At 37.9% G+C, this 26,719-nt stretch overlaps 1 protein-coding gene across 1 annotated transcript in view; it reads right to left on the bottom strand.

Annotated features, from left to right (window-relative positions):
- Window positions 1-26,719, bottom strand: part of Fbn2 (fibrillin 2) — a 240,570-nt gene that overhangs the window by 204,733 nt on the left and 9,118 nt on the right. The window contains exon 5 of the mRNA XM_004631315.1: window positions 19,989-20,084. Within this exon, the coding sequence (XP_004631372.1) occupies window positions 19,989-20,084 (96 nt within the window). The remainder of the gene's footprint in view (window positions 1-19,988; window positions 20,085-26,719) is intronic.

Genomic DNA, 26,719 nt, shown 5'->3' with positions numbered 1-26,719 from the left:
ATCCCTAGCGCCACATGCTGGGCCAGCCCCATCTCTAAGTGTGCTGAGCCAGCCTCCAAAACAGGGCAGGGTGGCACGCACCGGAAATCCCAGTGCTGAGGAGGCTGAAAACAGGAGGATCACTAGGAGTCCAAGTTGCCACTCTACGAAATACACTAAAAGCATTATAATAAGAAGAACTAAGAAAATAAAATAAAATAAACTAGGATGAGAGGTCTCATCTGACCCATGTAATGCCCATCTGGGTATTTCCCAGAAGAATTAAAAACAACATACCACAATAATATATATGTGTTCATGTTTACAGCAGCAAAATTTGCACTAGCTAATTCTTGGAAACAAACCAAATGTCCATCAACTGAGAAATGGATAAACAGATGTGTTTATTAACAATAAAGAGTACTACTCAGCCATAAAGAAGTACAAACTTGAGACTTGCATAGGTGCATGAACGCAAGAGACCGTATTCGTAAGTGAAATCAATCAGGCTCACCTGTGTAAACATCACAGTGTTTCACTAGTGTGAGAAGTTGAACAAGTAATCAACATTCAAAATGTACTCTCGATATTGAGAACAGAGAAAAATCTGTCTGAGAGAAAAAAAAATTGTGATGGGAGAAAGGGAAAAAGAAAGAAATATATGCGTGTGTGTGTGTGTGTGTGTGTGTGTGTGTACATATACACAAAAGAATTAAGGTAGTTATACCTTAATAACATATCTCTTAGTTCTTTGAAAAGAGAAGATTGTGCTATTATTGTTCGGACAGTATTTCATACCTGTGTCTTGCACTTTGAACAGCTATTATAACAATATACAAGGTATTAATGATTGCTATTCTCCTTCTAGCCTGATTTGAAACTCTATTTTATTGTTATTTCTTGCTTCTTTCTGTTTAAAATAAAGAAATGCTAAGATAGTATAAGAAAACTACAGAAAATTATTTCTTGTGAACATAATAAAATTATCAAAAAACTATGGGTAAGCAACATATAAAAATGATAATGTGCTGCAACCAAATGAGATTAATACAAGGAATTCATGGCTGATTCAACATAGGAAATCAATCATTATTACTATTCCTCATCAATAGAACAAAAGGACAAAAGTCATATAATCATTTTAATAGACACTGGAAAAGCATCTGACAAAATCCAGCACTATTTATGGTAGAAACATTTAAAATATTACTTTGTAACTTGAAGAAAGACAACTATCTTACAGAAAATATACTTAAGGTGAAAGGCTGGCAACTTTCTCCCTAGAATAAGAAATAAGGGAAAGAGTGCTGGGGAGATAGCTCGGCAGCGTAACTGTCTGCCTGGCAAGTGCAAGGTCCTGAGTTCAATCCTTAGTACCACAAAAGAAATTTTCTTGGAAAACAAAAAGTAAAAATAAGAAATAAGGGAAAGAAATCTACTCTTTCCACTTTTGGTCAACATTATACTGGAGTCATTAAGTAGGGAATTAGAGAAAAAAAAAGAAAGAAAAGGTATTTATACAAAAAGAAAAACTTGGTAGATGCCACAATCACGTACATATGGATACATAATACACAAAAATCAAAGGTATTTCAATACATTATTATATTTATTTATTTATTTATTTATTTTTGCAGTACCAGGGATTGAACTCAGGCCCTTGAGCTTGCCAGGGAAGCGCTTATTCCTCTGGGCCATCTCCCTGGCCCCCTCAATACATTATTAATTAATGATTAAAAACTGAAATTAAATGAGCAATTCATTTACAACAGCATCAACAAGTATAACATACTGACCAAATGGGCCAGCGCAATAGCTCAGCAGGCTAAAGCGCCTTCTTAGGCAAGCTTAGGCAAGAGCAGGGACCATGGTTCAATCCCTGGCACCACATGCCATGGCAGCCCCACACCAAGGGCTGGCTGAGCCAGCCACAGAGTCCAGGCATAGTGGTGTACACCTGTAAAACCAGCACTGGGGAGGCTGAAAATAGGAGGGTCACTATAAGTCTGAGCTGCATAGTGAGACCCTGTAACAACAAGTAACATTTAAAAAAAAGAAAGAAATACTGACCAAAGGAAAAATTTGACAAAAGGAGTAAAAATTCATATTCTAAAATGTACAAAAATTCTATTGAAAGAAATATTTTAAATACACAAGAAGACATTTGCTGAAAAAAGGAAACAAAAATGACATATTAAACTGTCACACTGGAATATCCTTTCTTAAATATCTTGAATATTAATTGGGAGTAAGTCGGTAGATAGGCACTCACTTGCAGTGATTCTGATAGTCAAGGACCCTCAGGAGTTTCAGAACAGCCTGATGTCATGCTAACACACGGAATATCAACTCATTCCGGATTATAGGCAATCCTAGCATAGGGCACTTGGGGTGTGCCATGGGTAACCACGCTGAAGACAGCACAGATCCTAGTGGTTTGTGGCGCACTCTTCCATGGCACACTGTGAACTGTCCTTAGCTCAGTTTCCTAGATCTGGCCTCACAATCCCTATAGATGCAATGACAAATGAATTGGGAACAAATCAGGGGAACACTCCGCCTACTCTGCACTTCTGTATGGTGTTTAAATAACTACTCTGGTTAGAGCTTTGCTCTAGTGTCAACATGGTAAAGCCCCATACCCCACCCCACTGACTCCCGATCAGCAGATAACAGGAAAAGGATACTGCAGTCTCTGGCAGGGGTGGATCATGGTAGTTATATGGCACTCTGTTGATTAAGATCAATTTTCAACAGTAAAGTACCCCAAAGTAAGAAGTTTTTCTTGTTCATAGTGGTGTGTTTAGGACAAAGAAGATGAGATCTATAATTCAAGAAACCTTGTGATGTAATTTATTAAAAAAGCAATTAACACAAAATCTTCAAATAGCATAGAACTGGACAGGGCTGCTTCACAATTTAATAAATAGAAAACATTTACCAGCCACCTGTATGATGCAAGGAACCAAACTCTGTTTATGTCAGAGTATGATGGGAAATAAATTCCAGTTTAGAAGGACTCATCTCGAGGCCATTCCTCCCTCTCTGTCTGCACCAGGAAAAGGGAAAAAGAAACAGGAAAAGTCTGAACCCTCTGTGCTGAGTGCTGTGGGAAGTGGAAGGACACAGAAGAAGCATGGCATAAACATACTAGTAGGAATCCCGAGCACAGGTTCATTTGTCTCCTCTGTGGACTCCAAGTAAAAGTCATCGCATGAACTTGAACCTCTGGAGGTTCCATAAGCCCTTCCTGCATAGCGCACAGTAACCTCAGCAGCGTGTCATTAGCCCTGAGACAAAATCTGCATCTTCCTTGACACAAGAGAAAGAAGCAAAGAACCCCACACACATCTCAACACACAGTCACTGTTCGATTAACAAATAAAAAATTTCCCGCTGGGATTCCCCAAGTAGCCCTGCCTTCCCCTAGGCCCCCTCATCACTATCTTCTTCAATTGTTCTTCTATTCTGTCTCACTGTGGCTCCAGATTATTTCCTCAAGTGCTATGTGCCTGAAAGGTGGTGCCTGGTGTCCTTCAATATCAGCCACGCACTCCCAACTGTCTTTTGATCAGCTTTCCAGATAATACCACGCCACAAGTCATTCTTGACAAAACTATAAAGAGACCCAACTCCTATGGCCTTGTTCAACCTATACGCAGTTTTCCACAGTCATAAACAACAGGAACTATGCAATTATTAGTAAACTATGAATACTTAATAAGAGCAATATTTATTCTAAAAATAGAAAAATAGAACATAAAAAGTCTATAACATTCCCTTACCTATCTTACTATAATCTACACAATATATTCTTTTTATATTCTATAGATCTATAATAAAACCATAGAATAAAGTATGGATTTAACTTTTGACAAGATGTTACCCTAAGTTTGCATAAAAAGTATTATTTTCCTTTTAAGAAATTGGATGTTTTCCATTTTCTATATATGATTTAAAATATGTCTGGATGAGTTTTCAGTTCAGTTTAGCAATCAAGGTAAAATAGGAAGTCATTAAAACATTGGATTAATGGAAATAAATATTTCTGACTAGAGTCACTGTATTCACAAGTACAAGAGACAGAAAACTTTAATGTGAAATAAAATCCATTTTGATCATATCAGAGGGAAAGAGGTAAAAATCTCTTCTAGTAACAGAATTTTACGATGTTATAAACCTTCAAAGTGATTCAGGAGTCAGTTTTATCCAGAGTAGCTTTATTTGGGGCTCAACTGAATGAGAGAATTAATTACTAGATAAAATTTTGGAGCTATTTTTAAAAATTATCTCTCAAACTTAGCTAATTACAAAAAAATACCCAGCTGTTGTATAACAAAAGAAACCACCAGCAGAGTGAAGGGACAACCTACAGAGTGGGAAACATTTTTGACCAGCTACTCCTTAGACAAAGGACTAACATCTAGAATACCTAAAAACCCCAAAAAAACACCATAACCCTCCAATTTAAATCCAGTACAAAAATGAAAATCTGAAATAGATACTTCTCAAATGAAGAAGTACAAACAGAAAATAGATATACAAAATTTTTCAACACCATCAGTGATTCAAAAACACAAATTAAAACAACACTAGGGATTTCACCTTACCCATGAAAGAATGGTTATCATCAAGATATCGAATAACAAATGCTCGCAAGGCTTTGGGGAAAGAGGGACTCTCTCTACTGTTAGTGGGAGTGTAAACTGCTATAACTAACATGGAATCAGTATGGCGATTCCTCAGAAAACTAGAGGTTCCGTTTGATCAAGTTATTCCCCTTCTAGGTGTCTCCTTAAAAGAGTTAAAAGTATACCACTGTGATTTATACACAGTCCTATCTATAACAGGATAATTTGTAATAGCTAAATCTTAGATATACCCATCAACAGATGAATAGATAAAGAAAATGTGGTTTTTATATACAGTGGAGTACTACTCTGTGATAAAGAAAGATAAACTTTTGACATTTTTAGGTACATTGGCACACCTTGTGAACATAATTTTATTTACCCTTTGTGAGAAACTCAAACAGTGTATGAGGTCAAAACGGAGGATAGAGCCTGGAAACTAGAAAGAAAATGCTCAAATGGGAAGGAGAGCAGGAAGCGCAGAGGGGAAGGGAAGGGATGAAATAGGGATACAAAATAATGGAAAGGAAATAATAGGAACAAAGTTCTGGAAATGGAAAAGGAAGGAAGGAAGGACTGAAGGGAAAGGAGAGAAATGGGGAAGAATTAAGATGTATTATGTACAGGAACAAATTCTCTATGATGAGTGTGGTCATTATGTCTGTCAAAAATGCACCCATAAAATTAGTTTATAGAAGTCCTAGCGTATTTTTGAAGGAGCTCATCATAGACCTGTATCTTACAAACTCTATAGTGGGTTTCCGGAGGGTGGAGGGGGGCTTGAGAGAGTGCTAATGATTGTGCTTTGGGTTGACAGTTCCAAAGGTTCAAGTGGAATGACAAAGTTTTATTTTTGAGTCCCTGGTGAAAACAATATACAATCATAGTAACAAATTATTGTTATTTTTATCACTGTATGTAAATAGGCAAAGTAGGCATGATTTTTGGCAAAAATATCTAGGTGACTTTGAGGATCAAGAAAGATGAGTAAATACTAACACAACCTGATGTCCTTGCTTTGTCTTTTCAAACCAGAAATTATACACTGAAACACAGCACTCTGTTTAATTCCAAACAAAGTCTCTACCATGGCATTTAGTACTTAATTCTTTTATTAAAAAAGGCAAAAATGACCTTGGTCAAATCTGGAATGTGCCTTGTCTATATCTAAATTAGATGAAGACATTCACAAACATGCAGCTTTGCCCATGTGGAAGAAATTTGCATGCATTAAACTGTGACATTAAGTACAGTCATGGGAAGCAGAGTCTCTAATCCACAGTTGATGAGGCAGCCATAGCATTAATGTTCCTTGGTCCAATATTGTGCATTTCTTCCACTGCCATCATCTTACTTGCTACTATCGGCACAATAGCAGCCTGCATCACCTCCTATTAGAGGCACCTACACCTAGCTTTCTGTGTGACTTGAGATTCTCATCAAAAATTTAAAGTATGATAAAAACTTCCAGGAAAACCATAGTAAGCTTCAGCTGTATCAGACAATCTCCCTTTCCCACAGCTAACATAAACAGGCCCAATACAGCAAAGGTCAAAGAAAAAAAACAACAAAAAATTTACCGTCAGGGCTTGAAGAAGTAAACTGGCTCAAACGCTTGCCATGACATTTGAAAATTGGCAGCCAAGGAATTAAATAGAAGAAAGTATTACAATCTTCCTTCCTGCAAATAATGCAGGAAATAAGGATAATTATTCAAAAGTCTGGAGAATTCTCACTAATTCTCCCTGGAGAGTTAAGTTTAACTTACAAAATCAGAGAAAACATACAGGAGTCAAAGCTCCTTCTTTCCAGCATATCATTTCATTTAAAAAATGAAAACAAAACACAACAACAACAACAACAACAACAAACTACACTGTGAAAAGAGGGGTCAGGGAGATAGCTCAGTAGAATAAGCACTTGCCTGGAAAGTGCAAAGGCCTGAGTTCAATCCCCGGTTCCGTCAAAAACAAACAAATATACTTCCACCTACATTGTGAAAAGAGGCAGACATTGTGAGCTCTACCACATGGGAGGGAATTCAACGGCAAAGATGGAAGCATCAGCACCGCAGGGTCCATTATTCCAAGCACCAAGCCGAGGAAGAAACTCAGCAAGGAATATAAGGATTGGGCACTGTCAGGGAGTATAAAGTGGGCTTGAAGCCCCTTACCACTAAAACGAGGAGAAGGAATTAACACCAAGAATGACAGGGCAACAGGGGAAAATAAATATGATTTTCTGACAGCAGTGGTATTACTACACCAAAGATGGAGTCGTCCTGGGACAGGAAGACAGAAGTTAGAAGGTTAAACTGCTCCGATTCATTACAGCTGCCTGAGGCCTTCTTTCCCCCTTGAGAACTCAGAATATGAAATATGTCAAATACCCTAGTCGTGAACACAGTTACGAAAAGCAAGCGATGCTGGGTAACATTTAAGGGAAAAAAGAGAAAGACCTACTTACAAGTGCAAACAGCAACTCAGTCAGAATTACTTATTTTAAGCAAGTAGAGACAGAAGCTAGGTAGTATATTATAATTATTTTTTCCATAAGAAACATGTTCCACTGGATGAAAAAAATTAGGAAATAAAAGAAATTTACAAAGATTTCTTTGCAATACAGAGCAACTGTTAAGAACTTCATAAGAAAATGAATTCTGTAATAAAAGGGTTGAACAAAACTGAGATGACACAACAAAAAAGTAACATAAAAGAGAAACTTCCAAACTAAAGAAATAAACTGAAGGCAAATAAAAACACCTCCCATAATTACAAAACCATTATATTACTTGGAAAAACCAATAGAACGTAAACACCTAAAAATGAATTAGCAACAAAAATGAATTAAAACGAAGAGGAGGGAACATATCAAGTATAGTAAAAAAAATATGCTCAGAGAACCTAAAATTAATTGGAAAACCTAAAGACACAATATAAGAAAACTTCGTAAGTTTAAGAAAGCTATCATTCTACATCAAATGATGGCATCCTTTCCACTAGAACTTGTACAAATAAATGATACAATTATAAACTTACAATTATTAAAACATTGAGGGGAAAATAGCAAATTATGTAGGAGAAAAAAATTCAGAATAGAGTGATACTTCTTCAGAGCATACTCAATGCCAGAAGAAACTGAGACCCCACCTCTAGGAATGTCAGGACAAAAGTGAACATCCTCAACATTACACCTATCCAGTAGGAATCTAGGTAAAGGCCACAGGTCACCATTCTTCGCAATGGGAAAGCACTCATGAGCACATCCTACAGTGATAAAATCCAAACAACCCACAACAGATGTGGTGAAATAGTTATCATAAAGGATCCGATACTCCTGTGATGGTAGGGGCATAACAGAAACTGTATACTGAAATGTCAACAAATTAAACGATGACCTGTGTTGACCAGATCTTGTTTTAAACAACAACAAGAACAAAAACCAGTTTATTTAAAATGACATTTTTCTAATATTAAAAGTGAGTTTAAAACAATAAACATGTCTAAATATTCTGCACTGATTTATAAAGATAAAAGCTTCCAAAGTACAAAAACAGGTAGGCAGAATGTGTCATTTTCTTATTTACTAGGAAGTTCTGTCATCATGTACTTAGTTTTGGATTCACTGAGGAGGAGTGTAACACAAACTAATAAAAATATATTCCTGTTATTTTTGTAGCCCTATTTTCTGATTCCATGGCCATCTGCTCCCTTCAGAAACTTAGCCTGATTATACAGACAATACTTAATGACACTGCTTGCTTAAAGTTCTAAAATGCAAGTCCTCTCACAGTAGGTGCACTGTTATGGAAGGGTCTCTCATTTTGTTTCCTTAGCTGCAATTAAATACGGTTGAACTTTTAGCAGAAAATAAAAAAAACATAAAGGATTGTCATTATGCCCTGGAATATATGTATTATAATATCAATAAACTTCATCAGCGACATATTGCCAGAGGGACTAATTTCTTTTTTTCTTTGGTACCAAGAAGAAAACTCAAGACCTTGTGCTTCCCAAGCAGGTGCTAGGTCGCTTAGCTATGTCCCTGGCCCTGAAGCATTAATTTCAAAATCTCAATCAACCTGCACAAAATAGAGAAAACATTAATTTCATTTTTAGTTTTTAAGAAAAGTGACATGAAATTAAACAACTGTAAAATATTAAATATATTATATATAAACCCATTAAATTACTACTATAAATAACAAACATCACTTCTCCAAATTTTCCTTTGGTGCTTTGTGATTTCTCTGCCTTGCCCATCTGTACAGTTCCATCCCTAGGTAATCAATGGTCCAATAGATAATACATTAGTTTGACTATCCAGAATTATGTAAAGATGAAATCCTAACATAGGAACTTTTTGTTCAGCTTCTTTCATTCAGCATAAATACTCTGAAGTCCATAATGCACAAATTACTACTGCATCAATAATTTATTATGATTTACGATCAGAATTATTCACAGAATTGGGAATGACCTCTAATTACCTGAAGTAAAGCTCATCATTGGTAACCATTAGGGAAATGCAAGTTAAAACAACAAGGAGATTCTGTCTATTCTCTAGAAAGAAGGGTCATTAGCAAGAAATCAAATAATATACACTGTGAGACTGTGTGGAAAAGGAGCCTTTCTGTGCTGCTGGTGGGAATGTCAATGTGTATAACCATCATGGAAATCAGCGTGGAGAAGGCTATCTTTAAAATTTCCTGCAGAACATGCTGACTGTGGTAATTTTTTAATCCCCTTTTGAAAATATCTTGTTTTGGCCTTCATTTCTGAAAAAATTTTCCCACTGTAGAAGTCTAGGCAGAGTTTTTTTTGCTTCATGCTGTTATATATGATGCTACTCAGTCTTTGCATCTGGGGTGTTCTCAACCAGTTTTTGGCATCCTCATATTTTCTTTTTTTGACTGGCTCTGCCCACCCTGAGGGTGGGGAAGGCATGATCCGCTGGGCCTGGCTAGGCTTGCCTAAGCAGGCGCTTTAGGCCGCTGAGCTATCTCTCTGGCCCTATTTTCTTCTTATGTATATGTATTTCTGTGGATGTTCTTCAGATTTTCTTCATTAAACAATGTTTACTGATGTCCTTTTATGACTCTCTTAATGTTTCTTTTGTTTGTGGTTTATTGGTTGTCTTGGTTCTGTTAGCTTATAGCATCCATCAAATTTGAAATTTTGTATTAATTTATGAAATATATTTTTTTTCTGCCACTACTGCCTTTGGTAACTCTAATTACTTGTATTTAACATGCTGGGAGTTGCCACAAATCTATGATGTGCTCCTGGATTTTAAACATCTTTTTTCTGTACTTCAGTTTTAATAATTTTGTTTCTGTCTTCAGGTTCACTAATCTTTTCATCATAGTGTCTAATTCACTACTTATCTCATCCAGAGAATTTTTACCACAGAGAAGGTAGTTTTCCTGTCTAAATGTTCAATTTGGCCTCCACATCTCTACTTAATATTTTGAACCTCTTCTCCAATGTTTGAAACATATGCAATACGTTTCTAACTGTTATTTTAGTCTTCTAGTCATTTACTTTCAAATTCTTTGCATCATTTAATCAGTGCTTGCTCGTGAGGAATTGACCTGTGGCCAGAGAAGAAACTACGAAAATATTGCTTCTATGTTGATTTTTTTTACGATTTTTAAAAATATGATTATATCTTCCACTGTTTTTACAAGAATCTTTGATTATTACTAACTGATTAGATGCTCAGAACCAAGTCTTACTTTACTGGGTACTTGGAATTTTTGTACTCCTATGAATAATCTTAAACTTTCTAGGATGTTTGATCCTTTTGACTGCTGCCTTCAGAATGCATAAACCAAGATCTCATTTTTGTTATTCAGGCAGGATTTTTCTGAGTATCCAAAGTAAGGTCCCCTAAATTATGTGATTGTCCATTTTGGCTTGCAAATTTCCAGACTTGTGTATGTTCAGAATACCGCTCCTTCTATACCTTTTTGTAGTTTCTCCTCTAGCTGCAGGTCAATTTCTCATGAGCAAGCACTCATTAGAGGGATGCAAATAATTCGGAAGCCTCTATACACTCACGGTTCCTGGCGAATGTCTGAGGTGTCTCCAGCATTCTGGCTGCCCTGAGAACTCTAGCTGTCAACCACAGAGGGCTCACTGCACTCCCTTCTCTCTGCTTGAGAATCAGCCAGGCTGCTCCTGGGCCCGCACCCCAACAGTTGTGCAGACTGAGGCAATCCAACAGGTCATGCTGCTTGCTTCCTCAAACACCTCCATTTTGTTACTTAGTAGACAACAGTTTTTAAATTATTGTTTCATATATTCTGTCCTATTTTCTTGTCCTCTCACAAAAGAGATTTAAGCTGATTTCTGTTCATTCATCTTGACCAACAATGGAAGTCTCAATTTGTTTTAAGCATTATGAATAAATACTTTAAACCACCTATTAGGAGAAACCCTACATTATGAATTCAGAAGTGTAATTTAAAATTCACATTCCAAATAAATTTGCCTATGGCAGATAACAAGGTAACTCAGAAACAGCTATCTGTCATTCAGTGAGTATCATGTACAGAGAATATATTGCTTTTGCAAAATTGTGTTTCACCTGGGTTCTGGGGTTATTACACATCTTGTGTTCAAAATCTGCTTTCTTCACTTACTAGCTGAATAAAATGAAACAAATTACTTTATTTCCTTATATTCCACTTTTCGTATTTCCAGTATGATACTGAAAATGTTATCTTTTGGGTTTCTTTAAAAATTAAATCAAATCAAATCGAAAGTACAGTTTCAACAAATAATACACTGCATATATTCTTCTTAGTGGTTAATTGCTGTACAAGATGCAGACTTGTGATCCTACTTACAAACACCATTAGAACAAATCATTCTATTCATTAAGAGAATGCAACTATATTGATTTGAAACTGTCTCATTGCTATATGTCTATCAATAAAACTTTGAAAAGAAAAAAAATAAAAATATCTATTAGAGTAAAAAAAAAAGATAAATGTATTACTAACCTCTATTGTTTATTGAAAGGTACAGTTAATGCTTGATTTTTTTATTTGATCAATGTTACACACTTATATCTAGTAATTGAAACAACTAATTTGAAGACAACAAAATGAAATATAATAAACTTTGTTGATTATGAAAAAAAATTAATTCCTCTAGGGCCAGCGAGACAGCTCATCTGTCAAAATCACCTGCTTAGGCAAGCTTTAAGCAAAGCACAGGGACTGCCGTTCAATCCCCAGCAACACATGCCACGCCAGCCCCACCCCCAGGGTGGGCTGAGCTGGCCACAATAAATAAATAAATAAATAAATAAATAAATAAATAGTTTAAAAAATTAACTCCTCTAAAGCCTTTGTCACAATAAATATTGTTATTTCTTTTCACCATTATATAATGTTCTATTCACATTTACGCCTATCGTCTAATTTATGCACATGCAAGCCATAGTATTAGCAAATACATTATAGAAACTGATGCCAACTGCTAGGCTCCAGCCTACATAAACAAGTCCCGAGTGGTCTCTGCCTCCTCCTTCAGCCTCCCTTCTGCCCTACCCCTCCCGATTCCCTCTGCAGAGAACTACTGCTCTCAAGTGCTGAAGCTATTCATACCCCTTCTTCCAAGAGCAGCTCTTGGCTCTGAATTCCAGCCCTTGTATTTGAAGAATCAAGTATATTTTTTCAGCCTCATCATGGTCTCTTTCCACTAACTGCGTATAAGATACAGACCAGGCAAGTAAGCCACTGTGAACATGCAAGGACATTTTCTATTACTGTGCTCTTTTGCATCTTATTTATGATCACTGGAATCATTATGTGCACGCAGGAACATATATGGTGTGGCTTCCTCTCGGCTTCAGTGTGGAATATAGGAAGCACAATATATATACTGCACTGTGCGGAATTCCACCTGTGTATAAGGAAGAGGCAGACTAAGCTACCTTAAAGAAGGCAGTTAAGGAAGACTTACTGATAGAAACCCTGGTGCTCAGGTTAAAAACATCAAAAAAAGATAAGGAGGCTATAAAATCCAACTGTATCATAAGCAAGATAGTGACAAATATGTATAAATATATATATAATATGTATTATGTATACCAAATCAATCTGTATTGTTAGTAAAAAGCTCACAAAAATTAAAACAACGAATGAATATTTTTAAACACACAATCTAAAATCCCAGTGGTTCTGAAATAATCTCTTTCTCACCAATGAAGGTAATTTATCTAAAAAAGCTATTTTGTCTTGCATTTTTTAATGATTATAGCTTTTCACTTATTGAGCACTTATCTGTACCAAACAATGTCTATGCACATCATTCCTCACTTAATTCTCATATTGGAATTCAGGAATGTGACCATCGCTTAAAATAGCCTATATATTGTCCTTCCATGCTACTAAAACAGCATAGAACTTTATGGTTGTAAATCAGCTCACAAATACCCTTTTATCCCACTGAAGGTCTCATTTTTATATATTACATTCTTTTGGATTAATAGGGAGTTCTGGTCAAAAGATCTAACAGCTTTGAATATCATGTATTCTGTGTTAGGTATTACATTATTATCATTGCAATCTCGTACCAGCAAAGGCTGCCACACTAGACAAATACCATCTGGGTGGAATCATGGGAGTAGGGAGGGCAACCATGTCTCCAACATCGCCCGGGCCTTAGCACTGGCCTTGGGTTTTGACTCTGCCCCACGTCTGGAGACCACGACAAGGAGAACTGAGGGGTGCCAAGCATGGGGAGGCACACTGCTTACTGTGGGTCGGCACCTCGTTGCTTTTAATCTCTGGAAATAGGCGTTGCTTAGGGATTTGTAAGGCCACAGATTTCTGAAATATATGACATATTTTATGTAACTCCCATCCAGAAAAATTTAATTACTTTCAACTATATTTCATTACACAGTATGTCACGTGTAAGTGTATGTAGTAGCTTTGCCTAATTTCCAGCCATTTAATCTGTAGTGTCTTCTGACCTGAGGTTGAAGTAGGAAAACTGGCAAGTATTTGGGGATTTACACAGACCTACAGTATTTGAATATTTTCATTTTATAGTGCAGGTTTTTCTGAGTTAAGTGAATAAAGCAAAAACAGAGATGCACACTCAGAAGAAATGAACATATTCGGTGCTTTAAGTTCAAAGGAAAGTAAGAAACCAGTGCAATGGGCTGTTGGAATGCTCGAGCCTGTTGTGCACAACCAGACAGGCTTGAGCCACTGACCAGGAAAGGGAAGCCTAACTTCTCAAAGCCGGATCCAACAAGTCCATCTCTTTCCTGAAGGGAGGCTGGCCTTGCACCACAAACACCCTTACTCCTCCATGCGCAAGGCGTTTCGCCTTCTATTGCTCTGTGTTCTCTTCTTCCCTTCTCCTTCAGCTTCTCACAGGCTGATTTTCTTCTCTTTTCTTTCCCTTGTCTTCTTAATGGCATTAAAGATAAGGATGTCATCTTAACTGGTGCCAAAAGTTAAGTTCCCACAGATCTTCTGGTATTTTTAAAATGCCCATTTAAGGCTAAGTTTAGCTTAGAGAGAGTACAAGGCTATAAAATATTTTTCTCAATAGACTCATGAGTGGTGTGTGTGTGTGTGTGTGTGTACACAGGTGTGTATACACACTTGTGTGGACATGCAAGTTTAGCATTAGCAATTTGTAATATTTCTCTCTGTTCCTTGCAGTTTTCATTTTACTGAATCTCAGAGTGCAAGGAAAGATGAGATATTTCTTGTCTGTACAACTATTGGCTTTGTGACTCTGGTAATAGGTAATCAATTATGGAGTTTAAACACTATTAGTCTAACAATCAGTCATAATATATCTTACAATATCAGTACAAGAATTAGTCTGACATGGTCTTTTTTGTACTTTAAATGAGCTACATTTATTTTACTCTACATTTATTTAACTGTCAGAAGATGGTCTAATTTACTGCTAGACAGAAGGCAGATTTCAGCTCTCTATTTGTTCCTATTCCTCTTCTGGTATTTACTGCATCTTCTGTAAAGGAGTTGACTAGTGCTGGTCTGTGGCAATCTGATTCTCATTAACAGGAAGGACATCTTGTTTTAAATGCCCAAGTCCAAGTATTTAGTTTAACGATGAATACTTAAGAAATAGTGGGTGAACAAATATTCAGTATCTACACATAAAATTTACTTACTCTTCTGTATACTTTAATATATGATTATAAGGAAAAAAAGAAATAAAAAGTAAAAAAAAAAACTACAGAGATTAGTAGTTTTCCATTGGGAATAGAAAACGGATTTCAAAAAGCAATGCCAAAGGACAAAAAAGAAAAGAGTCAAATGTATTAGATTTTCTAAATTTTCTATATCCAATGACTACATGGCTGCATTTCAATGATATATTTTAAGAATATAATCCGGGACACAGATTTTTAATCTTTTTTTCAGGGTCTCGCTATGCAGTTCAAACTACCTCCTGTTTTCAGCCTCCCCAGCACTGGGATTACAGGTGCCCTCCTCCATGTCCCGACAAGGTCACTGGCTCAGCATGCCCAGGGATGGGTCTGGCGTGGTATGTGAAGCTGGGATCGAACCTGGGTCCCTGCTCCTACGTAATTAGGTGCTTTAGTCTGCTGTGCTATCTCGCTGGCCCTCAGAACACATATTAAGCTGCAGAGATTTTAATCACCAAAAGATAAACTACCAAACAACAACAACAAAAGAGAAAACCTGGATATAACTTTAAATGTCAAATAGTAAGAAATACAATTAGCACAAGCAGCTACAGCACAGTAATTACATTTAAGGCCTTGAATAAGATCGCTCACTGCCCTACTTCTCTTTTCATACTCTCCGTGTTACTCATCTGCCCTGGGCAGATCGATTAGGGGATATCGTCAGAAACATTGTGGAGCTGTGAAGACTGACTGCTCTCATCCTAGCAGTGTGCAGAGCAACTGTTACAATCCACAGCATACTTAGCCGCATTGAACAGTGAAGAAAGGTTTAGTCCTCGGCACAGAAGACTGGAGTCTGGTAAGGATGGAAAGATCACAGTCTTTGCGAACAAATTTAGCACTTGCAGAAGACTCAAAGTGTATTTCCAAAGTGTTAATAATAATTAAATCTGAGTGGAGAAATTGTGCACAATCGGACTTCCTTCTTTTATCTTCTAAATATTTTATAATAAGCACATACGGATTTTAAAAAAGAAAATTATAATGGAAGGGTTTTAATGACTGCTGCTTGTACATTTCTTGAAAGTATTAAAGTCACTGTGCACTGAAATTCGTATAATGCCGGCTTGTTCTCTTCAGCATCCTTCTCTGCACTCCTGGTCACGTAATTCATGTGTCATGTCCCTAGATTGTCACAGACTACACAACCCAGATTTACTCTGCATAGTTTATAATGAGTTTGAAGTTGATGGATTCAATATTGATTAACCATGAGTTTATTGGCTATTTCTGAACAAACTTGGATCTGGCTCACACAGTTCCCAGAATTTAGGAAAATCCCAATTTGCCAGTCCCTGTTCCTGTTCTGAGAATCTGAGCACAGTCAGAGCCAGGTCATCAGCTGGCAGCTATTTACCTCCTGAAATGTGGGTGGGTAAACAAAAATGTGTAGAATTATTTATTCCCAAGTGCCAGGCGTGGTGGAGCACATCTCTATTCCCAGCACTGGGGAGGCTGCGGCAGGAGGATCACTGCAAGTTCGAGGCCTGCTTGAGCTACAAAGTGAGTAAAGAGTCAGATTTAACTGCACAGCAAAACCCTGCCTCAAAAAGACAAAAATAACTAAAGAAATAATTTACACCCAAGTGATAAGACTGTGCTTGCTTCCTTTCAGAGAAGTTACGGTCATCACGTTCCTACTGAATTACACAATGAAGATGTGCCGTGTCACCGCTTGATGCCCAGACTCTCACAGCAGAGCAGTATGCAGAGTTCCAGGGAATAAGTGTCTCACAATAAACCGCCATGTGACTGGGGAGGGAGTACCTTGCGATGAGAGGGCTCCAGGAGAAACCCAGGAATTCCCTCTCAGTGTGCTCCTAGGCACTGAATCCACCCAACCCCCTCCATCTCTGGACTGTGCAGAAGATGCCTGTAATGACAGATAACCGATTCTTCCATTGTCATTTCAAGCAAGGCTACAAATAGATTTTATAAACTCTAACATTTGCAACTGGGTCTCACAATTATTTTCACTGCAGATGCAGATTAAGAAAGGATTTATCTTGAAGGTGCCAGACATTAAAAAAGTAATTTTCTACTTCTCTATTTTTAAGGTACTTTTCACTGAAAGAGGTACATTTTAAAAGAAATGTCACTAGATATTCAGATTATTTGAAATTTATAGAATTTATATGCTTCTCTAAGGAAGATACAAACAAGACAAAAAATTGTAGCATAATTAGAAAGGTCATGATTCATTTCTCACAGATGTTCTTTATAAAATCTTCAAGGAAAATTAAATTAGGAAACAATCCAACCACCACTTAACTCAAAAAAATTGCAAGAGGAATGCTGGGCTGGCCATACCAGTGAGCAGGTGGTCATTTTATTTCATCTAGAAATCCCTAAAGCAGGTGCACTTACTGCTGCCCTCCTTTTCCATGTATCTGTTGATACACTGGAAGGTATACTTTAAGTATTAGGGGAAAATTAAATCTTGTTACATAATTCTGATTCTACTTCTGTTTATTGTCAGGTATATCTTAAAAGCATTTTTTCCCCCAAATGATATTAGTTTAGAGAAAAAAGCAAGAAGAACTAAATACCTTCTTGTGCTTTGGAATTAGCTGATCTGCCTGTATTTCACAATCAGCATGCAGCTACAAGGATTGTTTTTGTTTTTGTTTTTTTGTTTTGTTTTTTTTTGATGCTAAGCATAAAAGGTTATTGTATATATCAGTAAGGGTGAGAAGAGAATTCCCAAGAGTTTCAGCTTACCCAGATCCAAGACTCAAGTTAAATACCATAATCATGCCAGTCATTGGTTACCACTCAGCCTCTGTCTCCAAGCCGGAAGGCCGTCCGCCAGAACCCAGATAAAGCAGGCAGGCTTTATCACACAACTTATCCCAGGAGGCCAGTTAAGAGGAAAATCACATGAAATTCTACTTGAAAGAGGGGAAAATACCCCTCATTTTACAAAGCTCTTTTTTTCTTAGATAATAAAGAACATGTATTTTGAAATTCAGTAACTCAAAAAATAATAGCATGTACTTTAAATGTTACCATGATATGTGAGTATATTCACTCACTTCCCCATAATTATTTCTCTTATATTTACATACATATAGTATTTATTAAGAAGAATTAAGAACTCTATATTTGGTAGGGTTATTTATTTTGCATTTCAAAAATTCAAACAAATTTTGTCTCTTAAAAACATTAAGGTTCACGGTTGTGATATTAAGAGTAGAAATTGTAAACTACGTCTTTGGAAGAAATGAAGTTTTAGAACTTTCATCTGAAGGGCAGTAATTAAAAGATTCAAGAAACATGTTTTAAAAAATTTCTTCAAGTTGATTCCTTCAAAAATCAATTTTATAATTTTCTTCTGAAAACATGCTACTGTACATGTAAACTGTACATAAATCTTTACTGAATTCCCACAAATTTAGTAAAGACTAACAAACCTAATGAATGAATAACTGTTGCAGAATAATGATGTTATGCCTAGAAACCTCTGACTTGAAACTACACACCGAACTCCTCTGCCAATGAGGAACTGACCTTGAAATCCGCTCCAGGAAAAAAGCTGTGAAGTCTATAAGACTTCAAGAAAAAAGGAATATCATCTCCACAGTTAAGGGTATGCTTGAAATTGTAAATTTAACTGCTCTTCATTCTATGGTATTTAAATAAACTTAACATCATCTAGGAAATGTGCTTTATTCCACTCTGAATAATTTATCTTTTTATGTTAACATTTCACAATTAATTTTTCTTCCTCAAATGGGACCATCTGCTAAAGACTTTAAATCCATCCTAAGCATAACTATAAACTCTGTCATTGTGGAATGTACTTAAGTCCTAAAAATCTCAATTACATTGAGAATAATATAAATCTTGATATGTATACATATAAGCATATGTTAAAAGACTGCATGCATCTTACTTTTCAAACTTTACGAATTAATTGTATTACTTCCCAAGATTTAGCCTATTGAACACCAAAATTTTATCAAATAACAAGCATAATTTTTTTTAAGTATAAGGTTTTAGAGCAACTCAAGGCCTCTGTGCATTTATACAAGCCGTCATCACTATTTACCTGTAATATTTCATTGATACAATTCCATATACTCGTTTCACAATAAAGTGTTATAGAATTCTAGATGCTAAGACCAGCTTTGAGAAAACACATTTGAAAATATATGGAACAATACTTACATAGTATTAGTTTAAAATTATTTTTACCCGATGGTTTAGTGCTATTGTTACATTATAAAGTATAATTTCTCTGGTATACCAGTGCAACATGTTGGGAGATGTAATCCTTAAAGTCACTTAGTAGATCATGGCTAGAAACTTTTTAGAAATCTAGAGGTCATAAGTTTAAACGCTACTGAATTCATAGCAAGCTGGTTTCCTCTTGGCTTAATTGACTGTTGACAGAGACAAAGTGAACAATGTTGACTAGAGCATCCATTCCTCCAAGCCTTCTGTCCTGGACAAAGGAAGCACTACTGCATGTGCACAGCCAGGTCCCTTTCCCCTCATCAGCATCGCTTACAAGGACTGGTTTTGAGAAGTCTATGTCAGAGGCGTTAACATGACTTCTTGCCATAGACTAGTTTAAAAAGCCCAAAGCTCAAGCGAATCAGCAAATATCTTTGGAGGGTATTATTGGCCATGGTTAGAGGAAAGCCTTGCTATCCACAGATGGCAGCAAGTAGCATGGCTATCTCAGTAATTGCTCAAAGTCATTGTTGAACCACAAAGCTCTAGGGTTGGGAAAAATTGAAAGAGGAGAAGAAAACCAAGAGAACTATATATAGTGACAAGGCCTTGATCACAACCTACCCTTTTTTTATAGAATGTTCTATATTTCCTTGTTGTGCAAAGCAATTTGTATCAGATTTTGGGCTTTTTGCAGTCAAGTACAAGTGATGCAGTTTTTACTTTTTAACAAGGACCCTCAGATGAATTAAGCATCCTCTTAGAAGCTGTGGTCAGGCACTTTATCACCTGAGGGCACAGTTCCTGAGCTGGCTTCTCAGGTGGAGGTCACTTCATTGTAAAAACCGAGATGCGCTTGCTGCTATTATGTTACCATTCAAGTTACAAAAGAACAGTAAAAAATATCATTCCATTTGATTCATGCACATTTAAAATTAAAAAGATTTCTTCCAAATAAGTTTCTCATTTTTCTTTTCTTACCTCTTTCACATTGAGGACCAGTGAAGCCATAAACGCAAGCACAGCGGTTGGGTCCAATACAACGCCCACCATTTTGGCACCCGTTTTCACAGACAGCTGCACACAAAACACAAAGAAACAGTTCTTTATATAATAAATTTCCAAGCACAAAGTGTTCTGTGGTGGCGCTTCCAGTGAGACATCTTACATTAAATACATCTCTAAAACACAAGTTACAACTGTCATCATGCATTTAAGTAAATACATTTAATTGTCTATGAAGATAAAAGCCCACACAATTCATGGAAATCACATTGTTGCAATATGTAATAATTACATTAGTTTGAGGAAACTGGTACGTGTATGTAGTCTATCTTGATTAGTTTCAATCCTTTGGGCCTCCTCATCTAATTCCTCCTCCATTATTCCCCCACCTCCAAAGAACACCTTTTCCTCAAGCTCTATTTCTGTTCTACTGACCTCACAATCTGTCTTCTCATAGGCAAAGACTGAGTAAACTACGAGCAAGAGAAGGACAAAGGAGGCAGACCCTATTCTGCAAGAAAGGAAAGGGATGGGGAAACGTTACATGGAAAAATACAGAGAGTATGGCAATGAAGGGAAAAAAGCAGAACTCAAGAGAAATAAGCCAGGGACAGGAAAAACATAGAGCAAGACACTCAAAACTAACATGAAAAGTGGGAGAAAATACTATCAACTTTAATTACAAAATGTCAAGAGAAGTAATCAATGTGTAGAGGCTGGATGAATATTAGAACAAAGGACAGGGAAAAATAGCCTATACCAGTTTTTAAAAAATTATTTCTTCATATAAATGATTCTACAGTTCAAATTATTTCAAATACGGTGGTCTCTTGGAATCTGGGGGACTAAATCCAGAACCCGAGTGGATACCAAAATTCACAGATTTCCAACATCTTACATAAAATGGTGTAGTATTTGCATAAAATCTACATAATTCTCCCTTACTACTTTAAATCATCTGTCACTTCCAACATAATGTAATGTGCATGCTATGACAAGTTTTCTACTGTTGTTCGAATAGTAGTGCAAAAGACTATATATGCTCAGGACAGACACAATTTTCTTCAAATGTTTTTAATCAGCGGTTTGTTTAAATTCCACAGATCCATAACCTGAGGATATGAAGGGCCAACTGTAATCTTAATGGATTCACTGAACAACATTCTCTCAGGGGAAGTCAGAGGCAAAACTAAACCCACTGTCTCTTCCTGCCCACTCCCCTGCCCTGTAACACTAACTCAGCCCTGCAAACAGGCAAGTGTCCCAGAAGATCACAACCCAGAGTCTTTGATGGGTGAACATTTCCACCACCTCACCAGGGGACTGCTGAATTCTGAATCCTCTCTGTTTAAGAGAAAATTCTAGCACAAGAGCTTGTCTCCCAACTCAGTCTGGTGGAATCAAACCCTACCCTCACGGGTGAAAAAATGTGTGTCTTAAAATTTATGCCCCAACATGGAACAAAATGACTTTAATTGTCTCATATTAAAGGAAAGTGAGGTAGAAAAAGCCACTTACGTGCACTTTAAGTGCGGCACACGTTAAACATAAAAAGCTCCGTAAGTGGACTGATGTCTAAAAAATGCAGTACCACTACCACTTTTTTCAATCAGGGCTGCTGAACTGGATCGCCTATCGTCGTCCAGAAACCATGGAGTATTTTCTATTCTGCAGATGAGAGCAACACTCAGACACAGTGGGAAATGATGCCCTCATGCTGAAGCTCAGGTAGGCTGAGGGTCCGGCGACTCCTTGTCTTTAGTCATTCCTTAATCACAAGGTTGATCCTGTCTCCTCGCAGTCCGTGCTCTGAGAACCACATTCTGCCTCCTCACCTGTCCCCAGCAGAGCTCTGTGCCACTCTTACCACTGACAGGTGATACAGTGTAGGGGATCACAGTGAGGTAAATACAGAGGACCCGGGGAGGCAGACAAAGGCCATGCGGATGGATGGTGAGGAAGATGGGGGTGAATAGGAATATAAAAAAGAACGAAAGTACAGTGTCATTCCACAGAAATAACTGCTGGAACTTAAGAATTCTAACTGCTCAGCAGATACTGTGTGTAATTCCACAGAAATACTTGCTTGGACTTGAGGATTCTAAGTTTTCAACAGATATACCTCAACTAATCAAATACAATTAAGGAAGACTTGAAGAATTTTCTTTAAATGTTATCAAGTTGCAAGAAATGCAAATGAAAGTCACTTTCCCAGACAAGTTCTTTCATCACTATACTGGTCTTTAAAAAAAAAGACATAGATGTGGAAAAGCAGTCATCTGCCACCGTCTAGGACACTCACTAGGGTAAGTAGAAGAAGAGCTGGCTTCCCTCAGTGTTTTCCAAAACACAGTTCCCAAAGCATGGATAAATCTTGGTATTCTCCCAGAAAGAGCTGATCCATTACAGTTAAAGTGAATCCAATCTGTCTAGACTGTCCATGCTTCCCTTCTCAATAAATTCATTTTGAGGACTGGAAAATAGTTATTGTTATAAAAATATTCAAGTTTTGCAGGAGCAGTGGCATATGCTACTCGGCACGCTGAGGCAGGATGATTGCCAAGTTCCAGGCCAGCCTGGGAAATTTAAGGAGACCCTGCCTCACCAAATAAAAGCCTAGGGATGTAGCTCAGGAGTGGGGTGCTCCTGGGATCAATTCTCAGTGCCAAACAAACAACAAGAATAACAACAAAAAAACCCAGGCTAAGTAAGTTCTTTAACAATCACTATTTTTAAATTTCTCATGTTTTATTTCTAATACTATAAATACTAACAGGAGTCTTGTAAACAGAAAGATTGAAACTCCCTAATGTAACCATTTACTTATATTCCTATCATTCATGAGAGGATGCTCTCCCAGGTCAGGCCCAGAATCTGTTTGCCTTTGAATCCTCCCATCACTATTCCATATGCTGCAGGAACGCAACAAACTTTCACAGCACTTTTCCTACTGGCAGATGGATAGATGGATGGGTAAGCAGATGGATGGGTGGGTGGATAGATGGATGGGTGGGTGGATGGATGGGTGGGTGGACGGGTGGATAGATGGAAGGGTGGGTAGATGGGTGGATAGATGGATGGGTGTATAGATGGGTGGATGAATAGATGGATGAGTGCGTGGGTGGTGGGTGGGTGGTTGGGTGGGTGGAAAGCAGAGAAATATAGGAAACAGATAATGAGCTCTCTTTTGTTATTCCCAGCTACCTAACCAACCACAACATTTTTTTCTGGGTCTCAGTTGCCCTAACTGTAAAACAGAGTTAATCATCCTACCTCAAGAGTGTAAGAAATAAATAAAATAATATATAAAGTAAAAGGCACAGTAGCTACACACTATAGGTTTTTTTTTTTTTACAGTCTTAATTCTTTTTATTTTTAAGATACAAACCATTTGTAGGGGAAAGACAGTCGTCCTCTAGGATCTAAATATTTTTCTGAAGAGCAACAGCAAAAGAAGAGAAGCAGAAAGTAATAGAAGTACAAACGAAAGACTAGGGAGATGAATTTCCATCTTTTCAGTGAGTCATGGTACTTTATAAAACAGTTTTGTGAACAAAACACAATGGAAAGAATCATTTATATTTCCATTAGAGTTGGAAAGTAACTTGAATGTGCCTAAATTTTAACAATGGAAGGAATGTTGACCACCAGGAAGATCAAAAATGTTTACACCATGGCCAAAAAAGAAAAAAAGTTTACACCTAGCTACTTAGCTCAGAAGTGAAGTGCAAGGCAGGGAAGAAGAAGATACCCTATGGGCAGAAATACGAGCAGTTTCATAGCTGACTTACTGTCTGGGCTGAAGGGGAAGAAAGGGAGAAAAGCTGCTCATGTCAGGACAGCCAGGAAGCACAGGGAGGAGGAGGAGCCAGGGAGGGAGGACTACTCCTCCAGGTCATCTCCCGGGAACAGTCCTCTCCCAGTCAGGTTCCACCGCCAATGAGAAGTATTCCCACAAAGCAACCACCTTCCAAAAGCCCCATCTCTTGAGCACATGACAGCTCTGGGGGACATTCTGGATCTAAACTATAATAAGATAAAGGGCAACACCTTTTTATTAGAAAGTAAAACGTATTTTATTAGAAAGTAAAACTGCTCTTCAGCACACAAACGTATGACATCACTCAAGTTTGAAGTTATGGCTGTGATTTCTACTAGAACATTTCAGGTAAAAGTAGCATTGTAAACCAGATAAAATATTAAGAGAAGAAGCCTATTGCATAGGCATAGGACAGAATCAATATTAAATACTATGGATAGAAAACTTCAGAGTATATGCTTCTAAGCTATTTCTCTGACATCTGTCCTGAGCTCCTAGTGATCAGATATTCCCACCAGGGAGTCTAACAGACTTCTCCACACACATGCAAGACTAAACTCTGTTTTCAGCCCACCAACTGCTACCCAGCTCATTCTTCACTCAGACCTTCTCTTGTGGGGAGATGACCAATGTCATTCAGGCAGGCCCCACTAAAATCCTTCAGCTTACACTTATAAGCTTTGCTTTTTCATCACTTTATCCCTGACACTGAGGCCATCAAGGACGACGTCTTCCAGACTCTACTTCCAAAACACAGGCCACACACACCCGCAGAGCCCCTTTTTGTGAACACAGGGGCAGTGCTGCTCATCAGCATGATCATAGCAGCCTCCCAGCTGGCCCTTTTGCCTCCCCTGGTCGTCCCCACAGCCCAGCCACCCAAGTGACTTCTCAAGCAATGAAGATCAATGAGTTCCTATCAAGTGAGCGCTCAAAAATCTATCATATTTAAGCTGCACACAGAATTTCTTTCCTGACCTGCAAGGCCCAACACCTTTCTCTCCAAACTTAGCTCCTACCTCATTCTCTTACCCTTTATTCCAGCGACAGAAATGTGTCCTACAGTGTCCAGGACACAAACCATCATTGATTTTTTGCTACAGGTCCTTTGAATTTCTTTTTCCTTCTGCCTAGAAAATATCTTCCACAAAACTAAAAGCACAGCCTCAGGTCTGAGTGCAAATGTCACCTTCCTGGAGACACCCTATATAAAACAGCAGAGAACTGCTGACCCTTACGGGTAAGGTTCTGCAGACCGGTTCCCCTTACTCTGCTTTCTTCTTACACTCAGCTCACCATCTATCTACGTGTGCATCCATTGTTCCCTGCCTCACTTACTCACCAGTTACTGCACCTTCCCCAGTGGGATGGTGGGATACAGACTCTGCAGGCCGGCCGTACTTGTTCACTAACGTACTCCAGCACTTCAGGCAAGGCACAGAGCACTCACACAACAGCATTAAGTGAACTGAGAGAATACTTCCTAAAAATGCTGCTGCCTGTATTTCTGAGCAAGCAGCCAAGCACTTTCAATGTATAATTCTCAGTTTTAGTAAACATCACATTTCTATGGCTTTTCTGGACGTACCTCCTTCAATCTTAATACTCTTTAACACTTTCAACGTAAGGCGATATAAATAGTGTCTTTCTTAAGTCATTGATTGGCCTGCCACTCACTTGGTATCACACTGTCTCCTTATCTGCTAATAAACTTCATTAGCTACACATTTGCTTGCATCAGCTATCCCACTGACCTTGGAATAGGGATCAGGGAAGGAAGGCTTCATCTCAAGACAGCAGAGGAAAGCACTCAAGTAGCGCAGGTTTCCTGCCCTGCTGCCTTTTGGGTTCACCTGACTGGATAGGGACAGCACTGAGCCAGGAAGAGCAGGGACAAAAGGACACAGAAGCACCTTCCAAAAGGATAGCAGTCTCCATTCCCTAGCTGGCCATTTCTGGATGAGCAGCAGGGAAGGGACACACCTCACAGAGCTTGTTCTGCACAACATCCAGGAAAACACATACACACATGCCTGAGACTGCTGCAGCCTCTGAGCCCTGGCGAGCTTCAGGAGAGACCTGAAAACCACGAAGATCAGCTGAGACAAGGTCTGCCCCTAGCGGCGCTAGAGTAATCATCAGGCCCCTCAAGTCTCACACAGCTACAACTGCAACTCCTCATGTTCTTGTAAGGCATAAAAAGTATAAATCTGCCTCCTTCTCAGTATTGTGCTCATCATAGACTTTTGTGCTTTTTTCATGCCATAAAATACTTCAATATGTAAAGAAAATAAGAAGAAAAGGCATTATCCATGAGAAAAATCTTTGCTATAATTTTTTGTTCTGCTGCTCCCTGATCTCTTGCCTAGCTCCTGGGCTAGAGACACTTTCAACCTGGATCCTGATTCTAGCTAGAAAATCGACCTCAGTTCAGTGTACCCTCTCAAATACCTTAACACTCTAGTTCCCAAGTGCTAGCCTCACATTACCCTGGTAGCTTCTGTCACACCCAAGAACCACCCTCACCCGGGCTCCACAACCTACAACCAAACACCAGATTTGGCTCTGTTTTTGTACTGCTCCTAAGCTAAGAAGGGTTCCTCTATTTTTGTTAAGAAATCAAAATATTAATATTGCATGACCACTGAAAACTGAAATGCAAATATCAGAGTTTATAAAGTGTCTTGGAAAAGAAGTTTTGTTGAAACAAACTCAAGCACTTTCATGTACATGCTGTCTATGGTCACTGCTGTATTACAGTGGCAAAGTTTGGTATTTGCAGCAGAGAAAGCAAAGTCTAAAATACACCTTTTGCCCTTTATAGAAAAACTTAACCTGCTACTAGCCTTGGCAGAATACATTCCTTTAAACTGATTCACCTATTTTA

Source organism: Octodon degus, unplaced genomic scaffold, assembly GCF_000260255.1.
Source record: "Octodon degus isolate 3935 unplaced genomic scaffold, OctDeg1.0 scaffold00040, whole genome shotgun sequence".
NCBI classification, from domain to species: Eukaryota; Metazoa; Chordata; class Mammalia; order Rodentia; family Octodontidae; genus Octodon; species Octodon degus.
This window is presented reverse-complemented; position numbering and strand designations above follow the sequence as displayed.